General features: G+C 39.7%; 1 protein-coding gene across 8 annotated transcripts in view; it reads right to left on the bottom strand.

The window, feature by feature from the left end:
* The window catches only part of cacna1db (calcium channel, voltage-dependent, L type, alpha 1D subunit, b), a 75,746-nt gene that overhangs the window by 32,297 nt on the left and 15,490 nt on the right, over positions 1 to 27,959 (bottom strand). For all 8 annotated transcript variants that reach the window (XM_068733681.1, XM_068733682.1, XM_068733683.1 and 5 more), the window contains exons 4-9: positions 8,895 to 9,034; positions 8,592 to 8,734; positions 5,488 to 5,640; positions 3,764 to 3,960; positions 1,483 to 1,586; positions 971 to 1,140 (exon numbers count right to left, since the gene is read on the bottom strand). In XM_068733681.1, the coding sequence (XP_068589782.1) occupies positions 971 to 1,140; positions 1,483 to 1,586; positions 3,764 to 3,960; positions 5,488 to 5,640; positions 8,592 to 8,734; positions 8,895 to 9,034 (907 nt within the window). The remainder of the gene's footprint in view (positions 1 to 970; positions 1,141 to 1,482; positions 1,587 to 3,763; positions 3,961 to 5,487; positions 5,641 to 8,591; positions 8,735 to 8,894; positions 9,035 to 27,959) is intronic.

The raw sequence follows: 27,959 nt of genomic DNA, 5'->3' as shown, positions 1-27,959 counted from the left end.
ACTCGCATACTTCACAGCACTGTTGCGCCATCCCGAAGAGAAGTTTTCCTTTTAGAATCCAGTAGCACTAATGCAGGAAAGTGAGCAGCACATATGGTTGGTGGTTCAACAAAAAGGGGGTCACAACTGCCCTAACTGGCAGAGAGTTTACGTCTGCACTCATCAAGAGATAATCATGAGCATCTACAGACCGATTCTGCAGCACTTTGATCGATTTTCAGGAGGCAAACAGAAGGAACAACAGGAAGAATATATTTCTAATCTTGACCTAATTAATTAAGGTAACACAAAATAGAAAGGTAGTGTAAAATAGCAGAAAACAACACAAAGTACAGTATTATGTTTGCTTCGCTCAACTCATATTGCCAGAAGAGAAAGGTGAATTTTTTTAGGTGGTGAATGTCTCATTTTGTTTTGCTGGATTCCTTATTGTAGAAATGGCCTGTTTTACCTAACTGCACAACCTGGAGAAAGATACATTTTATTGAATGCATCTTTGTATGCTGACATTCATGTGTTTTGTTTACAATCTGCAACATGTGATACCATCCCTTTGTACTGATTATAAGACTTGATTGAGGTTGTTTGTCATTTCTAAGTGCAACCTGTCAGCGTGAGTTTTATTTGGCCACTCTCCACATGCTTAAAACATCTAATTGTGGGAAAAAGTCATGTGTTATTAGCAAAGCCAGAGCAATTTGTCCCAGATACATAGAACATTTCCTTTATGATACATGAAAGGCAAAGCATCAGTGAGCTTGTCCGAGTGGAACAACAACAGACGGAGGAGTAATGGTTTGCCCTCCTCACCTGCCTTCTTTCACTATCAATGAGACAAAGAGACATGCAACATTATTTAAAGGCAGAAGAGCTTAAGGCTCGGCTCAACTCACAGTTCTGTTTGCATTCTTCATTTCTCTGCTTTGGACACAGATAGAGTGACAAAATGTATCAAATTCAGGAAACTTACGGTTACGCTTTCCCTCCTCGTCCCCCTCCTCCTCGTTCTCGGGGTCGATGTCCTCAGCCTGGGTGATCCAGTCCAGGTAGCCTTTCAGGTCTTCCTCTAACTGTTGCTTCTCACGCAGCTTCTGGAAATCTCCACGAGCCTTGGCCTTCTCTCGCTCTTTGGAAAACTCTCTGGACAGGGCAGAGCATAATGATTGTAAAACCTAATTCAGATAATACTGTACTGGATCAGAACAAACACCAAACAAGAAATCTGTCCATTTTCTAAACCTGCTTATCCTGTTCAGGTTCACAGAACTGATAATCATATGGCTACTTATATTTTTTAAATTATAACATATTTAACCATTTCCTATAGTGTCTGAACATATTCTTAGTGTTTGAAATCAATTTGTGGAGTTTAGCACATCAAAACAAGCCTTAAAAGCTATTTGTTACTTAAAAGGGAAAAAAACCCACAACATCTTGTCAAGAGCACAGCACAAAACAAACAAAAGCACCCTCAAAACCTACCCGCTCAACACACCCAAAACCAAGTTGAGAACAAAGAAGGATCCAAAGATGACCAGACTGACAAAGTAGACCCAGGGCAGCTCAAAGCCCATTGCATCATTCATCTAAATAGAAACACAAGTAGAGAAGGAGAAATAGTAGACACGGTTTATATGTTTTGGTTCATAATTGTGCATATATTTTCTTCATTTTTTATGTTTTTTTTATTTATTGTAAAATTGCATACAATTCTTTACTGTTTCATAAAACTTGTCGTAGTGAATTGAACTACTTTGCTCTAGGAAACCCAAAGATACTCACAAACAACTCATGAAAAGACAAATATCTCATACATTTACTTACAAGGACCAGTGTAATTCCCCAAAATGTTTTAGATTGACAGTTGCTTTAGTGTTGCAGCCATTCAAGTAAAAATGACTGGCTAATGGACATGGATGATGGTGCGTGACTGCTATTTTTGTTTTTGTTTGTGCCAGTAGAAAATACACCTCAACTGACCTGCACCTTTATAAACCACACATATTGTAGATAGTATGTATAGCTTCTGAATGCTCCAGGTACTTTCAGGCACAGCCTTAAAAATTATATTTTGAATAAGTAATCACATGTCCTGCCTTTAGTATAATTGTGTCGATTTTCTTCATTTACTTTTTTTTTTTTTACATCTTGCTAAGCTCAAGGGAGCCATGACTCCAGTACTTTAAATGTAAGTAATACTGGAGGCAGTTCAAAGAGGGAAAAAGCTCTACAGAGAGCCACAACTAACATTGGAGCAGGAACTGTGACCACTAGAGGGCACCACATGAGAGACAACTGGGTTAGTAATGAGTGGAGGACGTATTAGACATTAGAGGATGACTTATCTTTTAGTAGAGGATGTGGTAAATGACCTCACTACAGAGCTAAAGTGCATTATAATCAAGCTGTTTGGCAAAGAGAAAGTTGATAGTTGAAGTTTGTCCATTTATAACCACACACTGGCTTTTTACACATTCTGAAAAAGCTCTACACACTTGACACTTAACTTTTCTTCATCCCATACATGCATTCATGCAAATCTACTTAAAAACTCATATTACTCCTGAAAAAAAAACCACACCAGCTAGTAAGGAAGAGACAACTCAATGCTTCGACTCTGCCTCCAGCAACAGCACATTACAGCCAAGATATTGAATAGATTTCTGTAGAAACAGTCAGAGGTCTGTCTATCTATCTATCTATCTATCTATCTATCTATCTATCTATATCCTTCTTTAAGGTTTGTCTCCTTCTTTCAGCACTTTGACAGAAGTATTTGCATGGGATTACCATGGTAACACATACAAAAGTAAAGAGTCTGTGAGGGAGAGAGAGAGGACGACACACAGAGGTTCATTATTTCATAGATGAGGGTCTCCATCAATAAAAGGATGGGGGTGGATTCTGATTAAAACTCATCCTGAGTTGGGCTTCAATGCTGAGTGTTTTTGGCTAATTAAAAGCTGTTGTTGATTTTTGCTAATGAGAAGCTGAGGGTTTTGAAGTGAGCCTGCCTTTTTTTTTTAAATACTTGTCATCAACTAAAAGAAGCGTGATGGTTCAGGCTCAGGCTATAGCTCTCAATGAGGATTGCTTTGTAAAAAAGAAAAAAATCATATATGAGCTTGAATATTGTATGAGAGAGAAACCGAATGACATTTGAGATGTTGTATATTGAGGGCCTCAATGAGTTGTTTCTTGTAGCCCGCAGATTTTCAGTTAAACCTTGTAATTTATCTTCAGACATCATTATTGTGATTGTGTACTGTATGACACAACACTTTTTGTATATCATCTTAAGATTATCGATGCTGCATAACAAATTACAAATAATAATGAAATGGTAATGTATTATTTAAAACACTTGTTGTTGTTGAAAGGTGCAGTACAAATAAACTTGCCTAATCAATGCACATTACTTTCATCATGTCACATTTTTCATAACTTCAATAAATTTGGAATACTACCATCAGTTAAAATATAACGTTTTATATAATTCAAAGTAAGGAAACTTTTGAATTGCTTTCTAACAAATAAAGCAGTTCTATACGGAGTAGTTATGAAAAATAAGTCACCTTGTTTTCATCTTTAACCTTAAAAATGGCCAAGATGACATCGACATAGTTTTAAACACAAACGGAAGTAGTAACAAAGTATTTTACAAGGTTTTGTCAAAATCAAAGATCTCAAAAGTGACACACATGGGTTAATAAATTAAAAGTATGGCCCCAATTGGGCTTTTTGATGCAGAGTAGCAGATTACCCAGTAGAGAACGTCGGTCCAGCCCTCCATGGTGATGCACTGGAACACAGTAAGCATGGCAAACAAAAAATTGTCGAAGTTGGTGATGCCGTTGTTGGGGCCTTGCCAGTCCTCTCTGCAAGTCGTACCATTGAGGAGGCAATGGCGGCCGTGCCCTGAAACCGCACATGGCGTGGCCTCTTCTTCTGCGAGGGCACCTGGGGGCAAAGAGACAGATGAATCAACAAATCCACAGAATTTTAGCTGGCGCATAATAGAGGATAAAGAAAAAAGAACGAAGCCTTCTGTTTAAATGACAGCTTTTTATATTCTTAAATCTCACTTTTTACTGAAATTGTTTTACAGCACTGTCATTATAAAACTGGTCTTAATCATACTATTTGATCATATCCTTTGACTGGTTATCATCTACATTGTCTTAGCCTCCTACTACCATTTAATTCTTTTGACTGTATTCCTTTTTCATAATTGCGCTTTTCTTTTCTCCTGCTCCGTTTATCTAAGAGCATTTTCCTTTGATTTTTCTTAAAAAAGCTTCCGAAATTAATCATGATCGTCATAATTTAAATGCTTACTCTATAAGAAGAGAATAAAACACAGTTATTTAAGCTAATCACAGTCAGACCAGACCACAGAGATCGGCACTTCATGTATCCCTTAATAAAATCCTCTAGGTTACATTTCATTACTAAATGTTCTGTCATCATGCAATCATTATACAACCATTACAGACACACATGCATAGACAATGAGCCCACAACATGTTAAACTTCCCCTCCTTGTTAAGATATACACCAAGCACGCTTTTACACACAGATCCCATTGTTTTGTAGTGGACACATCTCCCTCCATCCACACGTATGAGGACCACAAGCAACAGTAAGTGCCTTGCTCACAGCAAAGAGAGCAGACATGAGCAAGGGGGGATGAAAGGGAGCTTCTATCTCGCTCAGTCATGAACTCTCAATTTAAGTCTAGAATGCTTCTCCTGACGTCCACAAGCAAAAACATCAAAACAGATCAAAGCGAGAAAGAGGGGGAGATTATGAGAAAGGTGTGTATGAGAGAGGGGGAAACAGAAAGTGATACTCCATAAAAACTGCTGTCGTATTTCTATATAGCCGACAAATCTCTGTTATTTAAACAGCCACACTCGTGTGTATGTATAGTATGTACATGCTTCAATCAATTTATCCTTACTCTTCAATAATTCTGGCATGTATGAAGCTTTGGTACAGTTATGGTTACAAACTCTCCCCACCTACCTACACTTAACATTTTGAGTGTAATTCATTTGCCAAAAAAGAGATAAAACGCACTGCGTAAAGAAAAAAATTGCATTATTTTTTTTCAAATGTTCAATACTTTCATTATCGTGAATTCTTTTGGCCATGATAATCATGTTGTGAAAAGTCTGATATTGTGAAAGCCCTAGTTTGAAGCAATGCTAGAGTAAAAGTCAAGCTTGTTTACATAATAGTCAGATATTAGTCATCTAATCACTGGATTTAATCCACCCATCTGTTGCTCTGTCCTGTTTTCTGCAGCTTGCCACCATTCACATACTAGGAACATGTATCCATTCATTGACAGGGATTAAATCCTGTATAGATGAGATTTATACTCCTGTTCATACTGTAGGTTGGATGTGGGAAAATGTGTTGTAAAATCTGACACAACAAAATGATACCAAAATCAAAGAAAACTGCTAAGCACTACCATACCTGTTTGTATCACGTAGCATGTTGCATGCATTTTGCCAATGAAGAGCTCCAGGCCGATGATGGCGTAGATGATAATGACAAAGAGGACCAGCAGAGCGATGTGAAGCAGGGGAACCATGGCTTTAATAATGGAGTTTAAAACCACCTGTAAACCTGCAAAGGGAACACATGACAGAAATATAAATGTGCTGTGTATCCAGGAATTCTCAAATTTGAGTTGCCATTCATGAGAAAAGCAGCAACAGTATATTTGTTCCTTACTTTAATTAATTAACAAAACTTGAATATGTGTTTATGTCAGCAAGAACAGACATACGCTCGACGCAGAATAAAACTCTAAAAAGTAATCTTAATCAAAATATATATGTTATGTACATTAGAGCAGAGGAAGAATACCATTATCCGAAACAAAAAGACCAGAATGGTTCATCTAGTTTGTTTAGCAAAAAACAGTCATTAGCCTAGTTAGCCATTCTCCCCTCCAACTCCAGAAACTGACAGCAACTTACAATTATATAATCATTACTGATTATTTTCTCAGTCAATTGTTTGGACAAAATTATATGCACAGAAAAGCAAACAGCGACATACACACACAAAGCTATCCGTTGTTGTAAAGGCATGGCATTATCTGTATTTCTCAAAGCCTCATGATATCACCGAATAGAAATAAAAGCCAGCAAACCGGCCTCTATGGCATTAGCAAACAAGCCGAAATATCACAGCTTAATTAAACTGCACATACCATCCTACAGAGACAAATGTTAAACTAGATTAGAACTGAAAATGTCGTTGAAGCTCAGTTCATCTTTCCCGAGGGTCCTTTCCTCCCTGAGACCATGTGGACAATACATTGCTATGGCAACTCAAAGAATGCAGACACATTAGGGCAACTTCATGGAAGGTCAAATATGAGCTGGACAGGAATAGTGAAGGAAGCTGTAACTCCTGATCTTTTCTTTGCAGGAAGGAAAGTTTCCTTTTCCTTTTCAAATATTTAAGGTAATATTACAGCGGTTAGCCACAGTCAAAGGAGCAATCAAACAGCATTACTGTTGGCCATAGAATGGATGGTGTACAAAACATTATTCAACATCTTGTTCCCATTTCCAACATTTGCACTATATTGGCTTGGGCTTAGACCACCCCCCCCCCCAAGTAAGTCTAAGTTTTAACAAATGTAGTTTTATCCTTGAGCTTCATGCATGTATGAGCTTCATTCTGTTACTCCCAGGCTATTTTTGTTTTCCCCAGCAAGGACAAACAGGGCACCATTTAGAGACAGCAGTATAGTTTCTATTGGCTAAAAGTCAGCTAGCTGGTGCTAACACTACCTGCTTGATGATGTGGATGAACTGAAATACACTGATGCAAATACCAGCACAAAGAAATCTGTATTTTTCACTGACCTAACACTCTAATTTTAGTTTATGCGTTAACGCCAATTGTCTGGCAAGCTCGACATACAAATGACAGGCTTTGGCCACAGTCATATGGTACCAGCAATGAATGTTGTGTTCAGCAGAGAGCAGTATTCAGTCAAAAACAGGTGACTTAATGTTATCAATACATACATGGGAAGAAATTAACTTAAATATTGTATTTCAGAATGAAATGTTTTAATATTTTGTTGTGTAAGATTACGAATTAAACCCATTATAGTCTAATAGGCCTTCTCCACTGCAAACATGTTGTCCAGTCACAGTAGGGAAAGCACAGGTCTTACTATTAACATTAACAATGGCTCTGTTTTATTCATGTGTCTCAGAAACAAGGTGGCACCTTTTTAGGCCTCCACCAAGGTTATAAATGCCAGGCTCCTAATTGTCAAAAATCCATTACACTCCTGTGATAGGTAATGTCATCTCACAATTAAGCAGGAAATGCAATCACAAAGTCGCCTGGCAGAGTGGAAAATTGTTATACTGTAATTTGATCTAGTCTGTGTGGCCACAGACTAGATCAGACTGTAGCCAGTCAGTGGAGCTCAATGTCTAAAGCATAGTGCACATAGGGCCCCACTCTACCAAGTGAGCTACAGAGTTGCCCCAGTGTTGCACAATTATTTGGGGGGATTTATTCTTTCATTTTTAAACTGCATTGAAAGTTGTTTTCAACCAAGTAAAATCCAGCAACACTCTATGGTAAAGGAGGCGTAGCATAAGTACTGTCAATGAAAAAATAAATGAATAAATCAGTCAACACAGAGCAGAATAAAATTATGTATTGGCTTTGGACAGTTTCGTTATATGAGAAACCAGACCACAAAGATTTGGGACAGCAGTTGGATTAGTAAGCATCACATGTTATTGCAATGACTGCTTTTAGTTTTAACGGATAATGCAGGATAACAAAAGCTAAAAATAAAGTTTTCTCTGCATATATTTAAGTGTGCGGATATTTATTCCACCCCGTTTTAACGGATATTAAAATGTGCAGCGACCAGTTACAAAGATGGAACACAGCAGGGGTCCTACACCCACAACGTCAGAGGTGGGGGGCTGCGACCAAAACAAGCTGAGCACAGTCTTCCCAGCGCCTGTTATTGCACGACAACCGCAATCCCCAGAAGAGGAAACTCTAGGGGCGACTCAAGTTGTTCACCTCTGAAGGTGTAGGGGATGGAGCATTCCATCTAAGCAAGCCGGTTAAACCCAGCTCATAGGTTTATCAGTTTTTCCTTCTATTTATAATACTTCTTATCCGAACTGATGACGTCATCTGTGATGTCAGGGAAAAGGCTGAGACTTTTGAAATGGCAACATTTCCTGCGGTGCCACCAATGTGAAGACTTCCCTAGTTCAGGTTTAATGTATGCTGAATTACAAGTGACAGAATAATTATAGGGTCATTAAGAACTATAGATATATTGCTCTCTTGTTATCTGTATGAATACATTTGTTGTCATTACTGTTATTTGTAGCCTACCTAGAATTTGGTGACCTGGGCCCATTTCAGATGTCTCATATCCAGGTTGGGTTGGGGTACATAACTCCACCCAATGCCAACCTGAAGGTCTAAATAGTGTGTGCAAGTCAAAGAATGTAACTCAAGTCTTGTCTTAAAACTGCTTAAGAGCTAAAAGCAGCTATGTGTTAACTCACTAGGAACTCCAGAGACAAGGCGAAGGGGTCGTAGCACGCGAAAAGCTCGGAGGGCCTTGACATCAAACCCCCCAGGTTTGCCTCCAGACTGGCCGCCAGAGTCAGCATCTTTGGTTATCATCTCCAGAACTACACTGAACAACCTGATGGAGGGGAGAGAGGAAAACGAGGAAGAAAGGGAGAGCGATAACGTGCATCGTTAAAGTGTATGTAAGAAATAATCTACCTGTGTTTGTGTGTAATCATGCCTATGACTGTGTGTGTTTGTGCGTACGTATCATGCATGCGCTACTATGAACTCACCCCACTATGACGATGACAAAGTCCAGCATGTTCCAGCCATTTCTGACGTAGGAGTTTTGGTGCATGACCAGACCGTAAGCAATAATCTTCAGAAATGTCTCTATCGTGAAAATGATCAGGAAGGCATATTCTACTGTTTCCTGTGTGGAGAGAGGGAGAACATAAAAGAAAGAGAACAGTTTAGTCATCTAACTTTTATTTTTTTGTCAAAGCAAACAGAAGAGTATCTTAAAAACATTTGTATAAACGCAATTTAACATATTCTGTCGTTACGTATGTTAGCATACTGTAAGACATGATATGCGTCATAAGTCATAGTTTTTCGCTGATGCTGAAAGGACACAAAACATGTGATTTTGATTTTGAAATGTATGTTGTTTCAGGGTCAAACTTCGAGGTTTGAAAAAACATTCAAACCTCAAACAAGAGCTTCTTCATGTTGTAAGCAAAGATAACTCACATTGAGAGCTCAAGGTTTTCATCCAGCAGCAGCATTGTGAAACATGTCAAACACTGGCTTTTTATGGAGGAATGTGGGTAGAGAAGACCCGTATGAAATTATAGCCCTTATGCCTTGCTCCACATTATGATGCAGTGACCCGCCTCGGAAACACAGCACAGGAAGTGATGCATTTTACATTTAGTAGTTTGGAATAAAAGGAAGAACTGGGTGCTTAACATGACCAGTGGTGGTCACTGGATGAACAGACAAACAAAACTCAAAAGATGTCACAGTATTACCAGCACTGTTTGATTTCATAGATGATCTATGAAAAATATATTTCAGGGCCAAATATTCAAATTCTTCAGTCGTATTGTATGTCCTGCTGCATCATCAGCATGTTTCCATGGTAACGCTGTGTCTAACGGAAACAGGTCTCTGTATTTGGACATATCCAGATACATCTATTTATTGAGCTTACACATTATTTCACATTCTTTGTCTCATAGAAATACATTTCACTCCTTTCCTACATATCTCTCCCTTTCTCTCCCTTTCTCTGTGTGTCTCTCCCACACAATCTCCCTCTCTTTCTATCTGTGTATGTCGCTCTCTCTCTCTCTCCCTCACTGCAAAAGGTTAGTGAGTCGGCAGGTTTAAGAACCATTAAGCAAAGCACTTTTCTTGTTGATTTAATGGACACAAACACAGAAGGCGCACACAAAGACTCACACAGACACATTCATGCCCACTGAAAGATACTGACACCAACAGAAACACACACACACTCAGACTTCACACCCACCCAAGTGGGCAAGACACCCGCAGTAGTACACACACTTCTGAAAGGCAGCAAGCCAGACAGACAGTTTCGCACAGGGATTATAAACGCTTCTGGCAATGGTGACATAGCCACAGTTAGGATGTGTAATTCAACAGCAGCCATTTTAAGAACACCACAGCTACCTACTGTTTGTTTATGCCCCATAACCGCATGTACTGTATATTCTGTTCAAATGCTGACCATGCCGTCAGGTATAGACTTTAGAATCAATCTAAAAAACAATCAATTTAATTGTGTAAGCCTTTACAACATACATCAAGGGTGCATACATTTCTAAACATGCTCGCGCCAAAGCTCTAGAGATGTCAATGTCGGGCCACAACTTTGGTCCACAGATTTTGTACAGACATGCATGGTCCCCAGATGATGAATCATCCTGACTTTGGTGATCCTCTGACTTTCCATCTAGCAACACCATGAGGTTGAAATTGGGGGGCTTTTGCAAGTGTTAAGTCATAAACCGAAACTAGAGACCGTCTTGCGATGGGTTCACACCGGCCGCAATGCCAAATCGAGTGGCGTTGGGGAGTGGGGAGGCCAATGGCCCCTTTCCTCCTGCCTGGTTTGTAAAATATTCAGTAGTAATGAAAAATATTCCCGATGCTTAGTAAATGCAAAATCACGGCAACAATACTGCAGAAAAGGCCCAGATCCTTCAGCTGAACATCTCAGCTGCCATGTAGATATTTATTTTTCTACAATGGCCATGTGTTTGTCCTAGTTGTTATCTGGTGTAAACTGTGTGGTGTGTCATTACTGTAGCTGGGTGATGACCTGTTAAGGTCAACAGGCACCACAACTCAGAGCTGTTTAACACTGATAAAGAGCCTCCGAAGCACACACACACACACACACACACCTACCCCCATCCAACCTTCTTGCTCCATCCTACTGTTGTTTACATAGGTCTGAAATGTCCACTCCTCTGCTTAGTGAACAGCTGACAAACAGTGTGTGCATATGTGTGTGTATCTGTTGTTCAGCCGTCTGCATTCAGGTTGTGACCTGGGGAGTGCGGCTGATAATTAACATGTTTGTGTCTTAAGAACGGAGATTACTGCAGGACAATGGAGAGAACAAATGGAGCGGTCACATGATCTTACCTACTGAATTAACACACTCACAACAGAAACAATGAAGAGAAAGCAATTACATCTACACCTAACAAAACTGCCAAGTGTTCAAAAACTAAATCAATAGAGGAAAAACTAAAATATTTTAAAAATGAATGTAACCATTCAGTTACACACTGCTTTCATTACCTGAATATAGAATTTATTTGTAACACAAGTAATAGAGGCACTACTACTATATATAAAATATAGTTGGATTTGCAACTAATGGTTAAATAGTTAAATCAAGTGATGCTTAATTTGAAGCATTCATTTACAGTTTAAGACGTCCTTTGTGATGAAGGGTTTCATGAAAGCTTAAAAATCTGTGGACTAGTTCAATTTTACACACATGTACAATCAGTAGACCCTCTCTTACATGTCACACTGTACTACACTGTATTCCTTAGTTTTATACAAAATAATGCAAGATAAACTGACAGAGAGTTTCACTTTCAACCACCTAACCCAAAACAGAAAAAATAAGTGTGACACAATGAATCATGGAGATAAAACGCTGCAAGAGCAAACGCAGCAGACAGCAGTTTTCAGAGGACAGGTGCATGTGTGCAATGCTGTTAATGAAAACTAAACACTTCCTGCTGCTGCATCATATTAAAAGCTTTCCAGTGAAAGGGCTGGATTATGGCTTGACTATGAAGCAGCTATAGGAAGAGTTGTAATTACTGTGGTTAGCTCAGCCTGCATTATTTATTTATTTTTAACTGAGTAAGCACACTATAATTCAACATTTTAAATATAAGTACATTAACAATTATATTTTTAGCAGGTAAGAGAAAAAATAAATTAATAAAACTGGTGTAGAGAGAACCACTCATCTATTCTAACCTACACCATAATGCACTATATTTTCTAAGTAATCTAATTCAGCAAACTAGGAGACCCATCAGAAACTAATTTTGCACTAAAACCCACAGTTTAGTTTTGTGCTCATGTAACATCCCATCCCCTCCTCCCTGCAGGGTACAGAAGTGGATTTAATTAAATATACGCAGAAAAGAAATAGTCTTTGCCCTCTGCCCTATTACATACCTCCTGATAGCTTTAATACACATGGCATGATGTTACATAACAAAAAATAAAATCTCTTTTATATCTCACATGGGTTCGTGGATAGTAAGTGAGTGCAGGAGTGTTAGAGTGACACGTGGCGCTGGTGTGAGAGAATTAGAGTGGGGGTGAGTGCTGACCAGGAGGTGTAAAGGCACCCGAAACCCTGTCAACCCTCTTCTCTATAGACAACCCTTCTGTGTGGAGACTGGGAAATACAATGCCCATACTGGTTTATTTGGTTTTGTTTCATGTAAACTGCTTCCCAAAAGGATAAATTAACAAGTTCTAACTATTCTTGTTTCATGTGTCTAAACCCAGTGAAGACCACTACTCTATGTAGCATCGCGGTAATCTGCTTCTGTGCTTGTAATACAGCTGTGATAGGGATTATGTTGCCATGGAAATCAGGCTTTTTTCATGTGTGGGCAGAGAATGAGACTTGAAGTTGGGATACTCAAGACAACTGCCTCTTGTACAGCACACATTGTCGGGTAAATAGGAGTTTTCACTGATGCACTGCACACTTTCAAAATAATACATTATCAATTTATGCAAGCCAGCAGGTGCCTTTTAAATCTGAGCTGCACACAGTTCACATTTTGTTTGAATACAAAAATATAGTCGCAGTACATTTTTTTTCTCCTTGAGTATTTAGGAACTAATTCTTCTTATGTGTGTGATGGTGGTGATTTTAAAAACCAATGCTCCGTTAAGACCATATTTAGACTTAAAAGGAGCAAACATGTGTTTGGTTGTTTTTACCTTGGATGTTAAGGTCTTTTTCTCACAGATTTTGTGTCATGATCAATTACAGCTCCATTTAGGATTCACCCACAAAGCCCAAATTTGGATTTACTGGTTTCTGCAACTAACATGATGGCGTTGAGTTGTAATCCCAAAGAATAGGCCTAAATGAAGTCCCTTAAGAAAACTATGGAAAATTCCATGAACATGTACGTCCATGTTTTTCTAATCGTTAATTCCCACTGGCTACATTTGTCATGAAAACAGAGGACTAAGTGCATCTGTTCTCCTTTCCATCCAACTTTACCTTCCTGGGCTTTAAGATGTCTTTACTAACCACAGCACAACACAGGCCCAGGCACACATAACGAAGCAGCTTAACTGATTTAAGGAGGAGCAGTGCTTCCTGTAATCTCCCAAATCTCCTCTTTTGGGAGCTGGACAAGAAATTTTGGTTGCTGAAGCCAAGAGAGCTCATGGTCTCTGTACAGAGGACAGACAAAATGTCCAGATGATGTTTTTGGATCGACAGAGACTGTGGAGCATGTTTGGCCTGGCTAAACCACAATCACCACTTTTGAGATCGAGCTGAACAATAGATGACTGGTTTGAACTCTCCTGCACTCAGACATCAACATGAACAGTCCACACTTGTCTCACTTTACTTTTTCAACCATGTTCCATCCAGAAAACATGACAGCTGTTCTGGAAACATCTCCTAAACTATCAGAATAAATAAATGTCTGGTTTTGACAAAATGCATGTAGTTGTTACTGAGTTTCAGTAGTTTAAAGAGGAGGCGAGTCACGGTTATGTTCGCTGATTGATTGGTAGTATAGCTGGCGAAGCTAAATCAAAAGGGTCAGTTTCCAAACTTAAATCTTGTAGTGAAAACTGAGCTTTCCAGCATGTTGTGTGAGGATATCCCAGTACTTAGTATTAGTAAAAACCTTTTGTCAGGAGATAATGTAAACTGGCTAAATGTAAAGTTTGCACATGATAGTTTATTTGTGATGGAAATGGAGATAGTAATTAACTATTTTTCACCATGGCTTTGAAAAATGCAACAAATCAATTGATGAAAAAAGGATCAGAGTAACTAAATCACAGTGGGGCAAAGACACAAAAATAAGAGCAGAGGAGAAAAAGAAGGGGGAAAGAAGGAGGAACAGATTATGAAACTGCAAGAAAGAGAGAAGATTTGAAGGAAGGGAAGGAATTGTAGGAGGGTGTGTAGCAAAAAGATAACGATAGAGGGACAGATGAAGATGAGACACACAGAAGGAAAGACTATCAGTGACATTGATGTCTAAAGACACAAAAAAATAGGAACATGACAATGACAGTTTATGGTAGTTCAGCTCACTGATAATCTGTTTGTGAACCCAGAGATGAACTCAAAAAGAAATATAAAATATAAACACAGCGTTATGGCTCAAAGAGGGAAAATACCAAATTCCTCCCCAGGCTTGCTTTGCATTTTGTGTTTTTTGTGGTTACTTTATTGTGCACTCGGCATCAGGCTGTGAAGCGATAAGAATGTAAAACTGTGTTCTCCAATAAGACAAACTGGTCGCAGCAATGGTGAGTTGGCTGTGCTCTGCAAGCGCCACATTATGTTGTGTGAATCTTTGCAGTTATACCAACAAGTTAATTTTCTGCGCTGTCTCACCACACATGACCACCTAATTAATTATCTGAATGTGATTTTATCAGTCTGATTCTGAATTTTTTTCTCTAATTTCTTCCATGGATACTACAGTACAGTGTTTTACATTAGCAATGTAGTTCTCGAGATATGTTTTGGGTCTAAGGCTCTTATCGCTTGTTTTGCTGTCAACTGCAGGTGGAAATGTTTATTGTTATATTAAAAGGAGTTTTTACTCTTTATATAATAAAATATTATATAATGATTAGGGAAGAGGATCCCCTGCTTCCTCTCTTTGTGCTAAGCTAAGCTAGGGGTCTGCTGATGATAGGTTCATATTCAACCTGCAGACATGAGAGGGTCTTCTCATAATTCTCAGCAAGAAAGCATAGAAGATTTCCCAAAATGTTAAACTATTCCATTAAAAAAGAAAGCTTATTGGTCTTCAGATCTGTGAGAAGTGACCGACTTTTAGAACAGTGCTTCTTTAACTCTCTAAAACACACCAAAGGAAAGTTGGTCATCAATGGCCTTACAGATCATCTCACCAAATTGAAACACATATATTTTAAAGCAACCAGAGCAGCTTCAGGTGCACCGCCTTAGAGATACATTGAGAATGTCTGAAAAAGGTTTATTTGTCTCTCAATAACAATGTTTGTGTTGCAATGATGAGCAGCTGATGAGTGCTGAACCCTTCATATGAATTATGCAGAATGATTTCCTGTATTTCACAATTATACAAGATTTGTTTGTGACCACAAACTGCAAATCAATACAGAGTATGACATCATCAATAAACCAGAATCAATCTGCCCTACATTTGACTTTATTATGTGCATTCTAATGACTTGTTATTGGAGCCATTAGACATTTTGAGTTGAACAACCAGCACGTGATGCTGGCTGGGTTTTATGCTTGATTTGATGCACATGTGTTCCTCATGGTTGAAGTTCATTATGTATTATTTGATTATGTGGCTCAAAAGCAGTTTAGATACTCAATATTGTTCCAGGGGTGAATGATTTTGGTTTTGAATCATGGATTAGGGTTAGGGTTATTTAAAAAAAATTACCCTAACCCCTTAATAAAACTGTTAGTGTTGAAAAGATTTAATACAACCTACACACTGAAGTTAAACAATTCTAATCTTATTAGTCAATGTGTAAAGAATAGATATTAATTTATACACTTACTTTGAAAGAAACACCAAGGTTGGTCCATACACAACCTTTGTAGTAAATACAATAAAATAATCTGACTTTTATAACATTATAGGCTTTCCCAGTAAAATGGCTAACTAAACTTAAATCCATTGAAAAACAAAACATGTACAATGCAAGCAGTACTAATAATTCAAGATGCAGTGAACAGCCGGGAAGTGTTATGTCATGGATGAACAGAAGAGCCCACCTCAGGCAATGAACTGCACCTGGAGTATCCAAAGTGCATCAAAATGATTTAAACGTTCAACAATCTGAACCTGTAAAGGTTACACTTAAAATTCTAAATCATCTACGAGAGAGAGAGAGAGAGAGAGAGAGAGAGAGAGAGAGAGAGAGAGAGAGAGAGAGAGAGAGAGAGAGAGAGAGACTGTTTTACGCAGCTGTACAATAAAAAAGTGACGTTCTGACGAATTGACATTTTATCTTCTGTCTGATCGTTCATGCAAACTCTGATCTCAGCACTGACTGACTTGCTATGTGTTTTTCATGTGACTGTATTCCCCCTGTGTATATTCTGGTACGTGTGTTTATGTGTGTGTGTGTGTGTGTGTGTGTGTGTGTGTGTGTGTGTGTGTGTGTGTGTGTGTGTGTGTGTGTGTGCTTAAATTGATCAGAGAGAAGAGCTGGGAGCTTCACACACACACACACACAACACACACATCAGATGCAGGGTCACGCGATGTCACTACCCTCATTGATGATAACACGAGCTGACATAACACTCAATGCCATGTGGCTCAGTGTGTGTGTCTTTGTGTGTGTGTGTGTGTGTGTGTGTGTGTGTGTGTGTGTGTGTGTGTGTGTGTGTGTGTGTGTGTGTGTTTGTGTTCAGCCTAACCCGATCATCCTTCACCCCACCCAACAGGTACTGTAGCATCCCATAATACTCTGTCTGTGAACAGAAGCTGCAATGATGTCAGCCTGAGTCACATGATGTAAACAGGAAGTTTATCTGTAAGAACATGTTTTTAAACAAAACTTTATTTATATTCACCCACATTGATCAGCAAACAAGTTGCATTAAATATGATTAGAAAACCTCATGAACTAGATTCCAGAGCAGACAGAGATCTACTCTCCCACTCTGGAGGACCAGATAGTGGAGAACGAGCAAGCAGGATTATGTAGGATCCTCACCAACCCAGCAAATAGATTATTCCAGCTTTTTCACATCTGTAGATAAAGCGTCTTTCCTCCGGCCACCAGGATGTTGAACTCTGACCTCTGTATACCCTCAGCCTTGTTTAGCATAGAATCCTTTGCACTGCCTCGCACATTTTGCACTTAAACGTGTGCAAAAATGTTTTATATAGTTTGCAATAGAATTGTGACTTTTTAATACAATATACACAATATACAAAATGTATTTTAAAACTTTATATACATAGATGTATTATATATATATTGTTAATCTTGAATTTTATAATTTGTATTTCAATTTTTACTCTTTTTCTGATAATTACTTTTCTATTGCATACTAATCTTTCAGCAGACGAGTATACCACATCGCATTTCACTCCACATAGTTAGATCATTGGGTAAATAAAATCTTTGAATCTTCAAAATGGTGGTCAAGTGGACTGAAGACATATGTTGCTACAATGTACCAATACAGGATTTTACTTTTCTGAAATCTGTCAAATGTAACTAGTGGTAAATAGTGACAGTAATTGTGTTTATTTATCTTTCACAAAATATCTTCCTACAATTAAATAGAAGATGGGTATTTTTGCAGTTAAGCCTACAGTGCTGTGAAAAAGTATTTGCCCCCTTCCTGGTTTCTTATTTTTTTGCATATTTGTCAGACTTAAATGTTTCAGATCATCAAACTAATTTTGATATTAGACAAAGATAACCTGAGTAAATACAAAATGCAGTTTTCAAATGATGATTTCTTTTATTAAGGGAGAAAAGCTATCCAAACCTACTTGGCCCTATGTGAAAAAGTAATTGCAGTAATTGCAGAAATTCAAGAACAGATGAGAAATTGCCATGTATCAGTCTGGAAAGACCCCAGAACAACATCTAAAGAACTGCAGGCCTCACTTACCTCAGTTAAGGTCAGTGCATGAACACTGACCTTAAACAATAAGAAAGAGACTGGGCACAAATAGCATCCATGGGAGAGTTCTAAGGCGAAAGTCACTGCTGACCAAAAAGAACACAAAGGCTTGTCTCACATTTGCCAAAAAACATCTTGATGATTCCCGAGACTTTTGGGCAAATATTCTGTGGACTGACGAGACAAAAGTTGAACTTTTTGGAAGGTGTGCGTCCCGTTACATCTGGCGTAAAACTGACACAGCATTTCATAAAAACAACATCATACCAACAGTCAAACATGGTGGTGGTAGTGTGAGGGTCTGGGGCTGCTTTGCAGCTGCAGGACCTGGACAACTTGCCATAATTGATGGAACCATGAATTCTGCTCTCTACCAGAACATCCTGAATGAGAATGTCGAGCCATCAGTTCGTGACCTCAAACTCAAGTGCACTTTGGTTATGCAGCAGGACAATGATCCGAAACACACCAGCAAGTCTACCTCTGAATGGCTCAAAAAAAGCAAAATTAAGGTTTTGGAGTGGCCTAGTCAAAGTCTGGACTTAAATCTGATTGAGATGCTGTGGCATGAACTTAATCAAGCCGTTTCTGATCGAAAACCATCCAATGTGGCTGAATTAAAACAATTCTGCAAAGAAGAGGGGGCCAAAATTCTTCCACAGCGATGTGAAAGATCATTGCCAGTTATCGCAAACGCTGGATTGCAATTGTTGCCGCCAAGGGTGGCAAAACCAGTTATTAGGTTTAGGGGGCAATTACTTTTTCACATATGGCCAAGTCGGTTTGGATAGCTTTTCTCATCTCATCTCATCTTTGACCGCTTATACGGGATTGGGTCGCGGGGGCAACAGCTCCAGCAGGGGACCCCAAACTTCCCTTTCCCGGGCCACATCAGCCAGCTCTGACTGAGGGATCCCGAGGCGCTCCCAGGCCAGTTTGGAGATATAGTCCCTCCACCTGGTCCTGGGCCTCCCTCGGGGTCTCCTCCCAGCTGGTCGTGCCTGGAACACCTCCCTAGGGAGGCGCCCAGGTGGCATCCTCACCAGATGAGAACCACCTCAACTGGCTCCGTTCCACGCAAAGGAGCAGCGGCTCTACTCCGAGTCCCTCACGGATGACCGAACTTCTCACCCTATTTCTAAGGGAGATGCCAGCCACCCTCCTGAGGAAACCCATTTCGGCCGCTTGTACCCGCAATTTAATTCTTTCGGTCATGACCCAGTCCACATGACCATAGGTGAGGGTAGGAACGAAGATTGCCAGGTAGATAGAGAGCTTTGCCTTGCGGCTCAACTCTCTTCTCGTCACAACGGTGCGGTAGAGCGACTGCAATACCGCCCCAGCTGCTCCGATTCTCCGGCCAATCTCACGTTCCATTGTTCCCTCACTCTCGAACAAGACCCCGAGGTACTTGAACTCCTTCACTTGGGGTAAGGACTCATTCCCTACCCGGAGTGGGCAATCCACCGGTTTCCTGTTGAGAACCATGGCCTCAGATTTAGAGGTGCTGATCCTCATCCCAACCGTTTCACACTCGGCTGTGAAGCAATCCAGTGAGTGCTGGAGGTCACAGCCCGATGAAGACATCAGGACCACATCATCTGCAAACAGCAGCGATGCAATCCTCAGCCCACCGAACTGTAAACACTCCTCCCCACGACTACGCCTCGATATCCTGTCCATGAATACCACAAACAGGATTGGTGACAAAGCGCAGCCCTGGCGGAGGCGAACCCTCACCGGAAACGAGTCCGACTTACTGCCGAGAACCCGGACACAGCTCTCACTTTGGGTGTACAGGGATTGGATGGCCCCCAGAAGTGGCCCCCTCACCCCATACTCCCGCAGCACCTCCCACAGTATCTCCCGGGGGACCCGGTCATACGCCTTCTCCAGGTCCACAAAACACATGTAGACCAGATGGGCGTATTCCCAAGCCCCCTCCAGGATCCTTGCGAGAGTGAAGAGCTGGTCCGTTGTTCCACGGCCAGGACAGAATCCGCATTGTTCCTCTTCAATCCGAGGTTCGACTATCGGCCAAACCCTCCTTTCCAGCACCTTGGAGTAGACTTTACCAGGGAGGCTGAGTAGTGTGATACCGCGGTAATTGGCACACACCCTCTGGTCCCCCTTTTTGAACAGGGGGACCACCACCCCGGTCTGCCACTCCCTAGGCACCGTCCCAGACCTCCACACAATGTTGAAGAGACGTGTCATCCAAGACAGCCCCTCCACACCCAGTGCCTTCAGCATTTCTGGATGGATCTCATCAATCCCTGGGGCTTTGCTACTGTGGAGTTGTTTGACTACCTCAGTGACTTCCACCAGGGAAATTGATGATGCTCCCCCATCAGCCTCCAGCTCTGCCTCTACAATAGAGGGCGTATTAGTCGGATTCAGGAGTTCCTCAAAGTGCTCCTTCCACCGCCCGATTACCCCCTCAGTTGAAGTCAACAGAGTCCCATCCTTACTGTATACAGCTTGGATGTTTCCCCATTTTCCCCTCCTGAGGTTCCGGATGGTTTTCCAGAAACACCTTGGTGCCAACCGAAAGTCCTTCTCCATGGCCACTCCGAACTCCTCCCACACCCGCTGCTTTGCCTCCTTCACGGCAGCGGCTGTAGCCCTTTGGGTCTGTCGGTACCTTGCAACTGCCTCAGGAGTCCTCCGGGATAACTTATCCCGGAAGGCCTCTTTCTTCAGTCAGACGGCTTCCCTGACCACCAGTGTCCTTCTCCGGTGTGTTACCGCCCCTTGAGGCACCTAAGACCTTGAGACCACAGCTCACCGCCGTAGCTTTGGCAATAGAAGCTTTGAAGATCGTCCATTCCTGTTAGATGCCCCCAACCTCCACAGGGATGCTAGAAAAGCTCCGCCGGAGGTGTGAGGTGAAGATCTCCCGGACAGGGGCCTCCTCCAGACATTCCCAGTTTGCCTGCACTACCCATTTGGGCTTACCAGGTCTGTCCAGAGTTTCCCCCCATCCTCTGACCCAACTCACAACCAGATACCATGGTTGTGAGTTGTGAACCCTTAATAAATTAAATCATCATTTAAAAACTGCATTTTGTATTTACTTGGGTTATCTTTGTATAATATTAAAATTAGTTTGATGATCTGAAACATTTAAGTGTGACAAATACGCAAAAAAATAAGAAACCAGGAAGGGGGCAAATACTTTTTCACAGCACTGTATATGCTGAATCTTATTATGTAGTAGAGTAAGCATCTTCCTTTAAACATTTAATCCAAATGATGAAAGGAAAACATGTTTTGTGTTGACTTGATAAATCAAGACTTCCTTCTGCTCCTTATAGTGGATATAGGGGGCCTCTGCTGAATCAGCAACCTCCTCTGCTGACATCAGGAGCAATTTGTCCACCTTTATAGAAGAAAATTGTAGTCTACAGCCAGGCTGTACTTATGCACAGTAGTGCTTTTGGGCTAAATGCTAACATCAGCATACTAACACGCTCACAATGACAACGCTGATATTTAGCAAGTGTTCACTATCTAAGGTTAACATGTTAGCATTCTGACATTTAGTTATAAGTAATCAACGCAAAGTACAGCTGAGGCTGATGGGAATGTCATAGGCACAATTAATCTACAAAATTTCCCAGCAATCCATAATATATATTTCAGACTGATATTGCCATCCCTTGAGCATGGCTAAAAACAAAAGCACACGCCCTATTTCACAGAACCATATTTTCACAAAGACACTGATGGATCACACTTCCTATATTCACATCATGGTAAATAATCACAGCACCATTGGGTAAAATGACAAAAATCAACGAGGTTGACTCGATGTGTCATAATCACCTGCAGGTGTGTGAGTAATAACTCAGCACGCTGGAGCGAAGAATCATCTCTGATTGTCAAGAACTGAGCTATAGTCTGAAGTCTGATATTTGCGAGCTAGGCTTGTATTTTTTACCTCAATACCTTTGAGTTGTTATGATGACAGTGCCTCGGCTCTGCCTCTCGGTCAGTATCTGTCTCTGCCCACCGACTTTCTCGGCAGATGTCAGTGTACGCTCGTATGAGAGTGTGTCAGTGTGATTCTGTCAGTGTGCTAGTGTCTGTGAGGCCATGTGCATGTGAACAAGTGCATGTAGGTGAATCTGCCAGGCGGCCAGAGACAGGCTAATCAGCTCCTATTAGCCTGTGTTCCCATTGGTCTTAATAAGATTAATGAGGGCCAGAGAGGCTGAGGATGTTCATGCTGATTGCTCCAGAACACGACCACAGGCTGAACAATAGAGTCACTAGCATCTCCTCCATTAGTGCGCTTCTTGTTCTAAAAAGACTAATGGAGTGTTTATCTTACAGCATCTGTCTTGCACAAGGATGTTGTGTCAGGAAGTGATGTTAAAGCAATTTTATACATCTAAATGTTGTATTTGTTGTTGTAATATATTCTAAACTTATCTAAAAGTGCTAACACACACACACACACACACACAGTCATATAGTACATCCTGGGCTGTTAACGGAGGAATTAGGTCTCCTTTGCTCGACTGTCCATCTCTCTCTGCTCATATTCGTGAGAAAAAACGATGTGGTTATGTTATGGATGCTTCAATGGGAGGTTATTTATCTTCACCCCTCCTGTTGCTGCTGGTTAGAGCTGCACATTTTGCATATGCTTGAAGATTTGAAGATTGTAAGTCATTTTCAAACAAAAAAATCCTTTGGTAGGATAAAGTATGTCAAAAAAGACAAAAACCCTCAATGATCCTGCACGAATAATGGACAAGAGAGGTCACATGAAATCCTGAAAAAAGTACATCCTGGTTTCATATCAGCTTTTAACTTGGTCTAATCCAGAATCAGCAGCCGACCTTTTACTTTCAGGATGCACAGGATTTACAGCATGCAAGAAATGAGAAAACACTATGAATCATCTGTCTTCCCACTGGCTGCTACCTGCATTGTTTTACTAAATTGGCAAAGAAAGAGTTTCCAAAGTTGCTGTAAACTGCATAACGTTGGAGTCCATTTGGGTTGATTTTGAACCCACATGCAGCATACTGTTTCCACTTTCTACATGTTACCTTTTGTTCAATTCTTCCAGCAAAGGAAGGAAGGAAGACTGTCAATAAAAGTACTTTGTCCTGAAGCACTCATAGAACAGGAGTAGAGAAACAGAGAGACGTGATTTATATTGTCAGCTTCCCGCCTCTCTTCTCCAGCATGTCTGCTTCTCTCAAGTCTCTCTCTCTCTCTCTCTCTCTCTCTCTCTCTCTCTCTCTCTCTCTCTCTCTCAAATCTCTCTCTCTCTCTCTCTCTCTCTCTCTCTCTCTCTCTCTCAATCTCTCTCTCTCTCTCTCTCTCTCTCTCTCTCTCTCTCTCTCTCTCTCTCTCAAATCTCTCTCTCTCTCTCTTTCTCTCTCTCTCTCTCTCTCTCTCTCTCTCATATCTCCAGATATTGAGGTCTGTCCTGTGATATCATGTTGGATGTAGAATACATAAAATATCAATACAGAGGAGAACACTGTAATTGCGAAGTGCTAATTATTAACCTGATAAGTCTTTCCATTTAGTGTACAAGGTGGAAAACATTAGTTTTCGTATATTTCTGCTGAATGTGATATATTATCAAGCCTATTTTACGCATATAGTCAAACACATCTATTCAATCATTACCTCCATAACCTGAGGTACACAGACACTCCAATCAGAGTTTAATGCAGAAGGCAAACAAGCAAAAGTCAGAGAAGCAAGTGTCATGAAAAGTTGAACCTAAACAGAAGATGTGGTCAAAGAAAGATTACAGTCATATTGCCAGATATAAACTTATTACTGACCAAAGACAAGCTATTTTAAAATTGAAGTACAAATCTCGAATAAATGTCTATCATATTTTTCGAAAATGTCTGGTTGTTTGCTGATGGGAAAATAGTCTGTTACTTATTACAGGAAGGTGTATATAGGTATAACTGTGTAAATAAACATCTTATTGAACGCCAAAACCACAGCTTTGATTAATTAGATTTGCTGAAATACCCATTTTATCTATTGTAGAGAGTGACATCCCACTTAAATAAAACTGTTTAAGTCACACTGGTACATTATGATAAAGAAGTATTTTTTACGTGGGTATATGATTGAAGACAAGGCTACTCTGCAGCAATGGTGCCTTAATGCAGGGACCTCACAAAACATGAGATTAAAAAAATATATAATTTAACAATATTTGCTGTATACTTTAATGATGATGAGCATTGATGTATTATCTTATATTGATGAATTTCTTATTCTGTTTACTTGTGATCCCACAATAGACTGTGAAAATGATGTGCAAAGTTGTCAAATGCATCTCTGTTGTTGTGGCAGAACACTACAGTCCTGATATTTTCCTTATTAGGACACTTTTAAGTTTGCCATCATGCATATATCACAGGTACTCTCTGTCGAAGCTGGAGTCCATTTTCTTGAGGTTTTTTGTTTGTTTAACTCATGGTTGATTTCATCAATGAACTGGTAACGTAGCCCCACATGTGACCTAATTTAAACATTAGTTTCATCCCAGGTAATCATTTAATCTCTTTACGAATACAAAAGACATCTGTGGGATCATGAACACACACTTAAAGATTTAACTCCTGCTGGATAATAACAGATGACTTCAGATAACCACACTGCAGGGATCGAGATGGTTTGATTTGCATTGGGAACCCAAATGGGCCTACAGGTGGTAACGTAGTATTTAAGTATTGTTCCTATGATTTCCTTGCTATACCACAATTATTTAACATGTTAATTTTACTTACTTACTTACTAACGTACGTACACTTACATGTACTGGTTTTATATCCATCATTGGTTAATTTTTAAAGAAAGAAAACTAAATGAGCATCCTAATTATTTTTATTTAATTCCAGGTTCAACATATGCATCAAACCCAGTATTCAGCTATAGCTTCACTTCAACAAATGATACAAAGACAATCATTGTCCAGCACTGATCTTTTCTTTCTCTTTTAGGGCGACTGTAGATAAGTGGAAAGTAGGGCCGTCCTTCAATCAAAGGATCGGCGGTTCGATCTGCGGCTCCGCTAGTCGCATGTAGATGTGTCCTTGAGCAAGACACTTAACCCTAAAATTGATCTCGTAGCTGTGCCTACTGTAGAAATGTGATAGAATCTGAATTGTAAGTCGCTTTGGATAAAAGCGTCTGCTAAATGACTGTAATGTAATGTAATGTTTTAGCTCTTTAGCAGCATCGGTCCAACCAGCGTTATTGATGGTTCAGCAGCTGACTTCGGCCTCTGTGCCTTCCTGTTCTCTCTACTGGTTTTCCAATCATGCCCATATACAGTAGCTAGTGTCTATTTTTAGTTGTGGATATTCATAATCCTGATGTCAAAACAGCGAGCATGGCCACAAACACAGTCAAAGCAGCCAACGTCAGTACTGGCTGACCACCAAGAGCTACTTACTAATCCAGAGTTGGTATTAAGACTTTTTAGCCTTGCTATAGAACATAAACAGTCATGTGTACCGTGGCATGGCTTCATCAGTCTGTAAGTAAGTGATGATACAAATATACACACTTGCACACGCACACACATTACTGCTGCTGATCAAAGCTGCTCAAAACAGCATGACTTCAATTAGCAGCTGAGTGAGTTTAAACATGTTAATAACAGATTAACAGCAGGTCTCATTCAAAACAGAGGATGAGAGAAAGAAGAAAGTTCATCTCCTCTCTATTTTTACTTCTACCTTTTTTTATTCATGTCTCCAATCCTGCTCTAATTTCACCTATCCTTCTCTCCCCCTCTTTAATTCTTCCCTTTCTTATCATTTTCTCCTCTCTCATCTGTTCGTCGCCTACAATCTTAACCTCTCCTCATCTCCCTCCTTGTGTCATCCACTTTCTTTCGTTTTCATATTATCTCCTCTCTCTCCTTTGCCCTTTCTTGACCACTCTCCTGTCATCTCTGCTCTTTTCTCCTTTTCTTGTCCCACTTTTTCTCGTCTCTGCCTTTTCTCTCTCCTGTCGAGAGCCTTCTCCTCCGATACTCCACAAGTCTCCATGGCCACAGTTGTCACGGCAGCAGGCTGTGCTGTATGTAAAATGAGGTGAAGGAGCAACACGATGAATATGAACGCCTAGCTAGTTAAAATACATATGCAGTGCATGCATGGCAACTTTAGCATGAGCATCCTCACAACACATTTTTGTTTTTCCACAAAATACTGTTTCATTACAGAAATACAGGCGTATTTTGAAGTGATTGTACAAAATATTACTGGTCATGATGAATAACATGTTAGCTGAAGCAACATGCAGGGTAGCCTGTTCTTTTTCCATCCGAACCAAGTCCTGTTATTTCATCAGTATTTTTATGTATTTATACATTATGAATATATGAGAGCATTTTATTTCGCATTAAAATTGCAACTGGAGTTATTTATGATTTCCTAGAAATTAAATTCACACAATAAAAATGACATATTTTAGCAGAAACATATTTATTTACTGTTTAAATTATGAAAAGCAGGCAAATGTAGAGCATTTGGTTAATAAATGTGTCTTTTTCTAACTATTTTACTCCAAAGATGAATCTTTAGAGAATTGTTAAGTGCTATATTAGAAGTTTGATAAATAAGGGCCCTGCGTCCCTGTTGGCGGGATAATTTGTCAGTACCTTCCAAAACAAATCACTCTTGCAAAAATAAATCATATGTTTTCAGGTCTGCCACTATGGTTAATGTTTGGTTTGGTTTAGGCACACAAGCTATTTTGTTAGAGTTAGATAAACAGTTACATCCCAATGATCCTGGAAACCATCCATAAATAAATAATAATAATAATTTTTAAACTCTGAACAACATCCATATAACATCATGTTGCGACTTGTTGGTGTCAGGTTTTGTAAAGCTGCTTTTTAAACAATAAAAGCCTTTTGAACAGAAAGTTAAGAATTAAAACTAAACTCCAAACAGCAGCAACTCAGATGTTATACAAGAGCCACAACATTACAAAAAGATGAACATAGCGAGTTTTTTTCTGTAGTTGCCTGCATGACCAGACAGGTTGAGCCAGTTAACCTGGACATAGAGATCGACTGAGGGACGAAAACGGTCCTACTGGAGTCAAGGGTTGGCCTAATAATATAATGGGTCGCAATATTTAAGGGCCAGCAGCAGGCCACAGCTAAGTTTCAGTTACAGAGCCAAAGAGGAGAATAAGGCAATGATGATAGAAGGGATACTCTTTCATTTGAAATGCTAAAAGTAGCACAGCGATTTTAAATGTCAAAATATATATAAAAGTAATTTCATTATAAGAGTAAAGTAAATTTTCAATACAGTTGTATTTCCACTGTAGTCTATGTGAAGAATATTACCCAGGCCAGCCTTACTTTGATAGAACAGTTATTTTCCATTTGTATTCATATTTCAAATTCAAATATTTTCAGTTTCACTTTGAATGTTACTTGAGTTGCATGGCCAAGCATCCTGCTGGAAAGAAGAAAACTGTTGCAAGCTACAGAGAAATTTAAGTTCTCATCAATCCCACAAGCCTGCTTAGCTGTAACAGATAATCTCCTCATCATCATTTCCTGGTCATTCAATCTACTGCCACTTTTATTATTCATTTTGAACAGTTTTGTTTGAATAATATATATCATTTGTCATTTGAAACAATAGAACTGCAACAAAATGTTTGCTGGTGCAACACAAATCACATTTTCAAAGGACGATTAACGACTATAATAATGATGATGATTAATTCAGAAAATAAAAACCAATACATCCGCACTTTTGAGTTATTAAATGATGAAAAGTTATTAAAACATATCTTGAATTTTAGTGATTCCTCTTTATTCAATGTTTGATGCTATTTCTAACAGCTGAAGATATCATCCTTATAACTTTTTAGAACAAATGCA

Source organism: Cebidichthys violaceus, unplaced genomic scaffold (assembly GCF_023349555.1).
Source record: "Cebidichthys violaceus isolate CVI_PGR_0920_01 unplaced genomic scaffold, fCebVio1.0.p SCAF_6, whole genome shotgun sequence".
Lineage (NCBI taxonomy): Eukaryota > Metazoa > Chordata > Actinopteri > Perciformes > Stichaeidae > Cebidichthys > Cebidichthys violaceus.
Note: the sequence above shows the minus strand (reverse complement) of the source record. Positions and strands in the feature narration are given on the sequence as shown.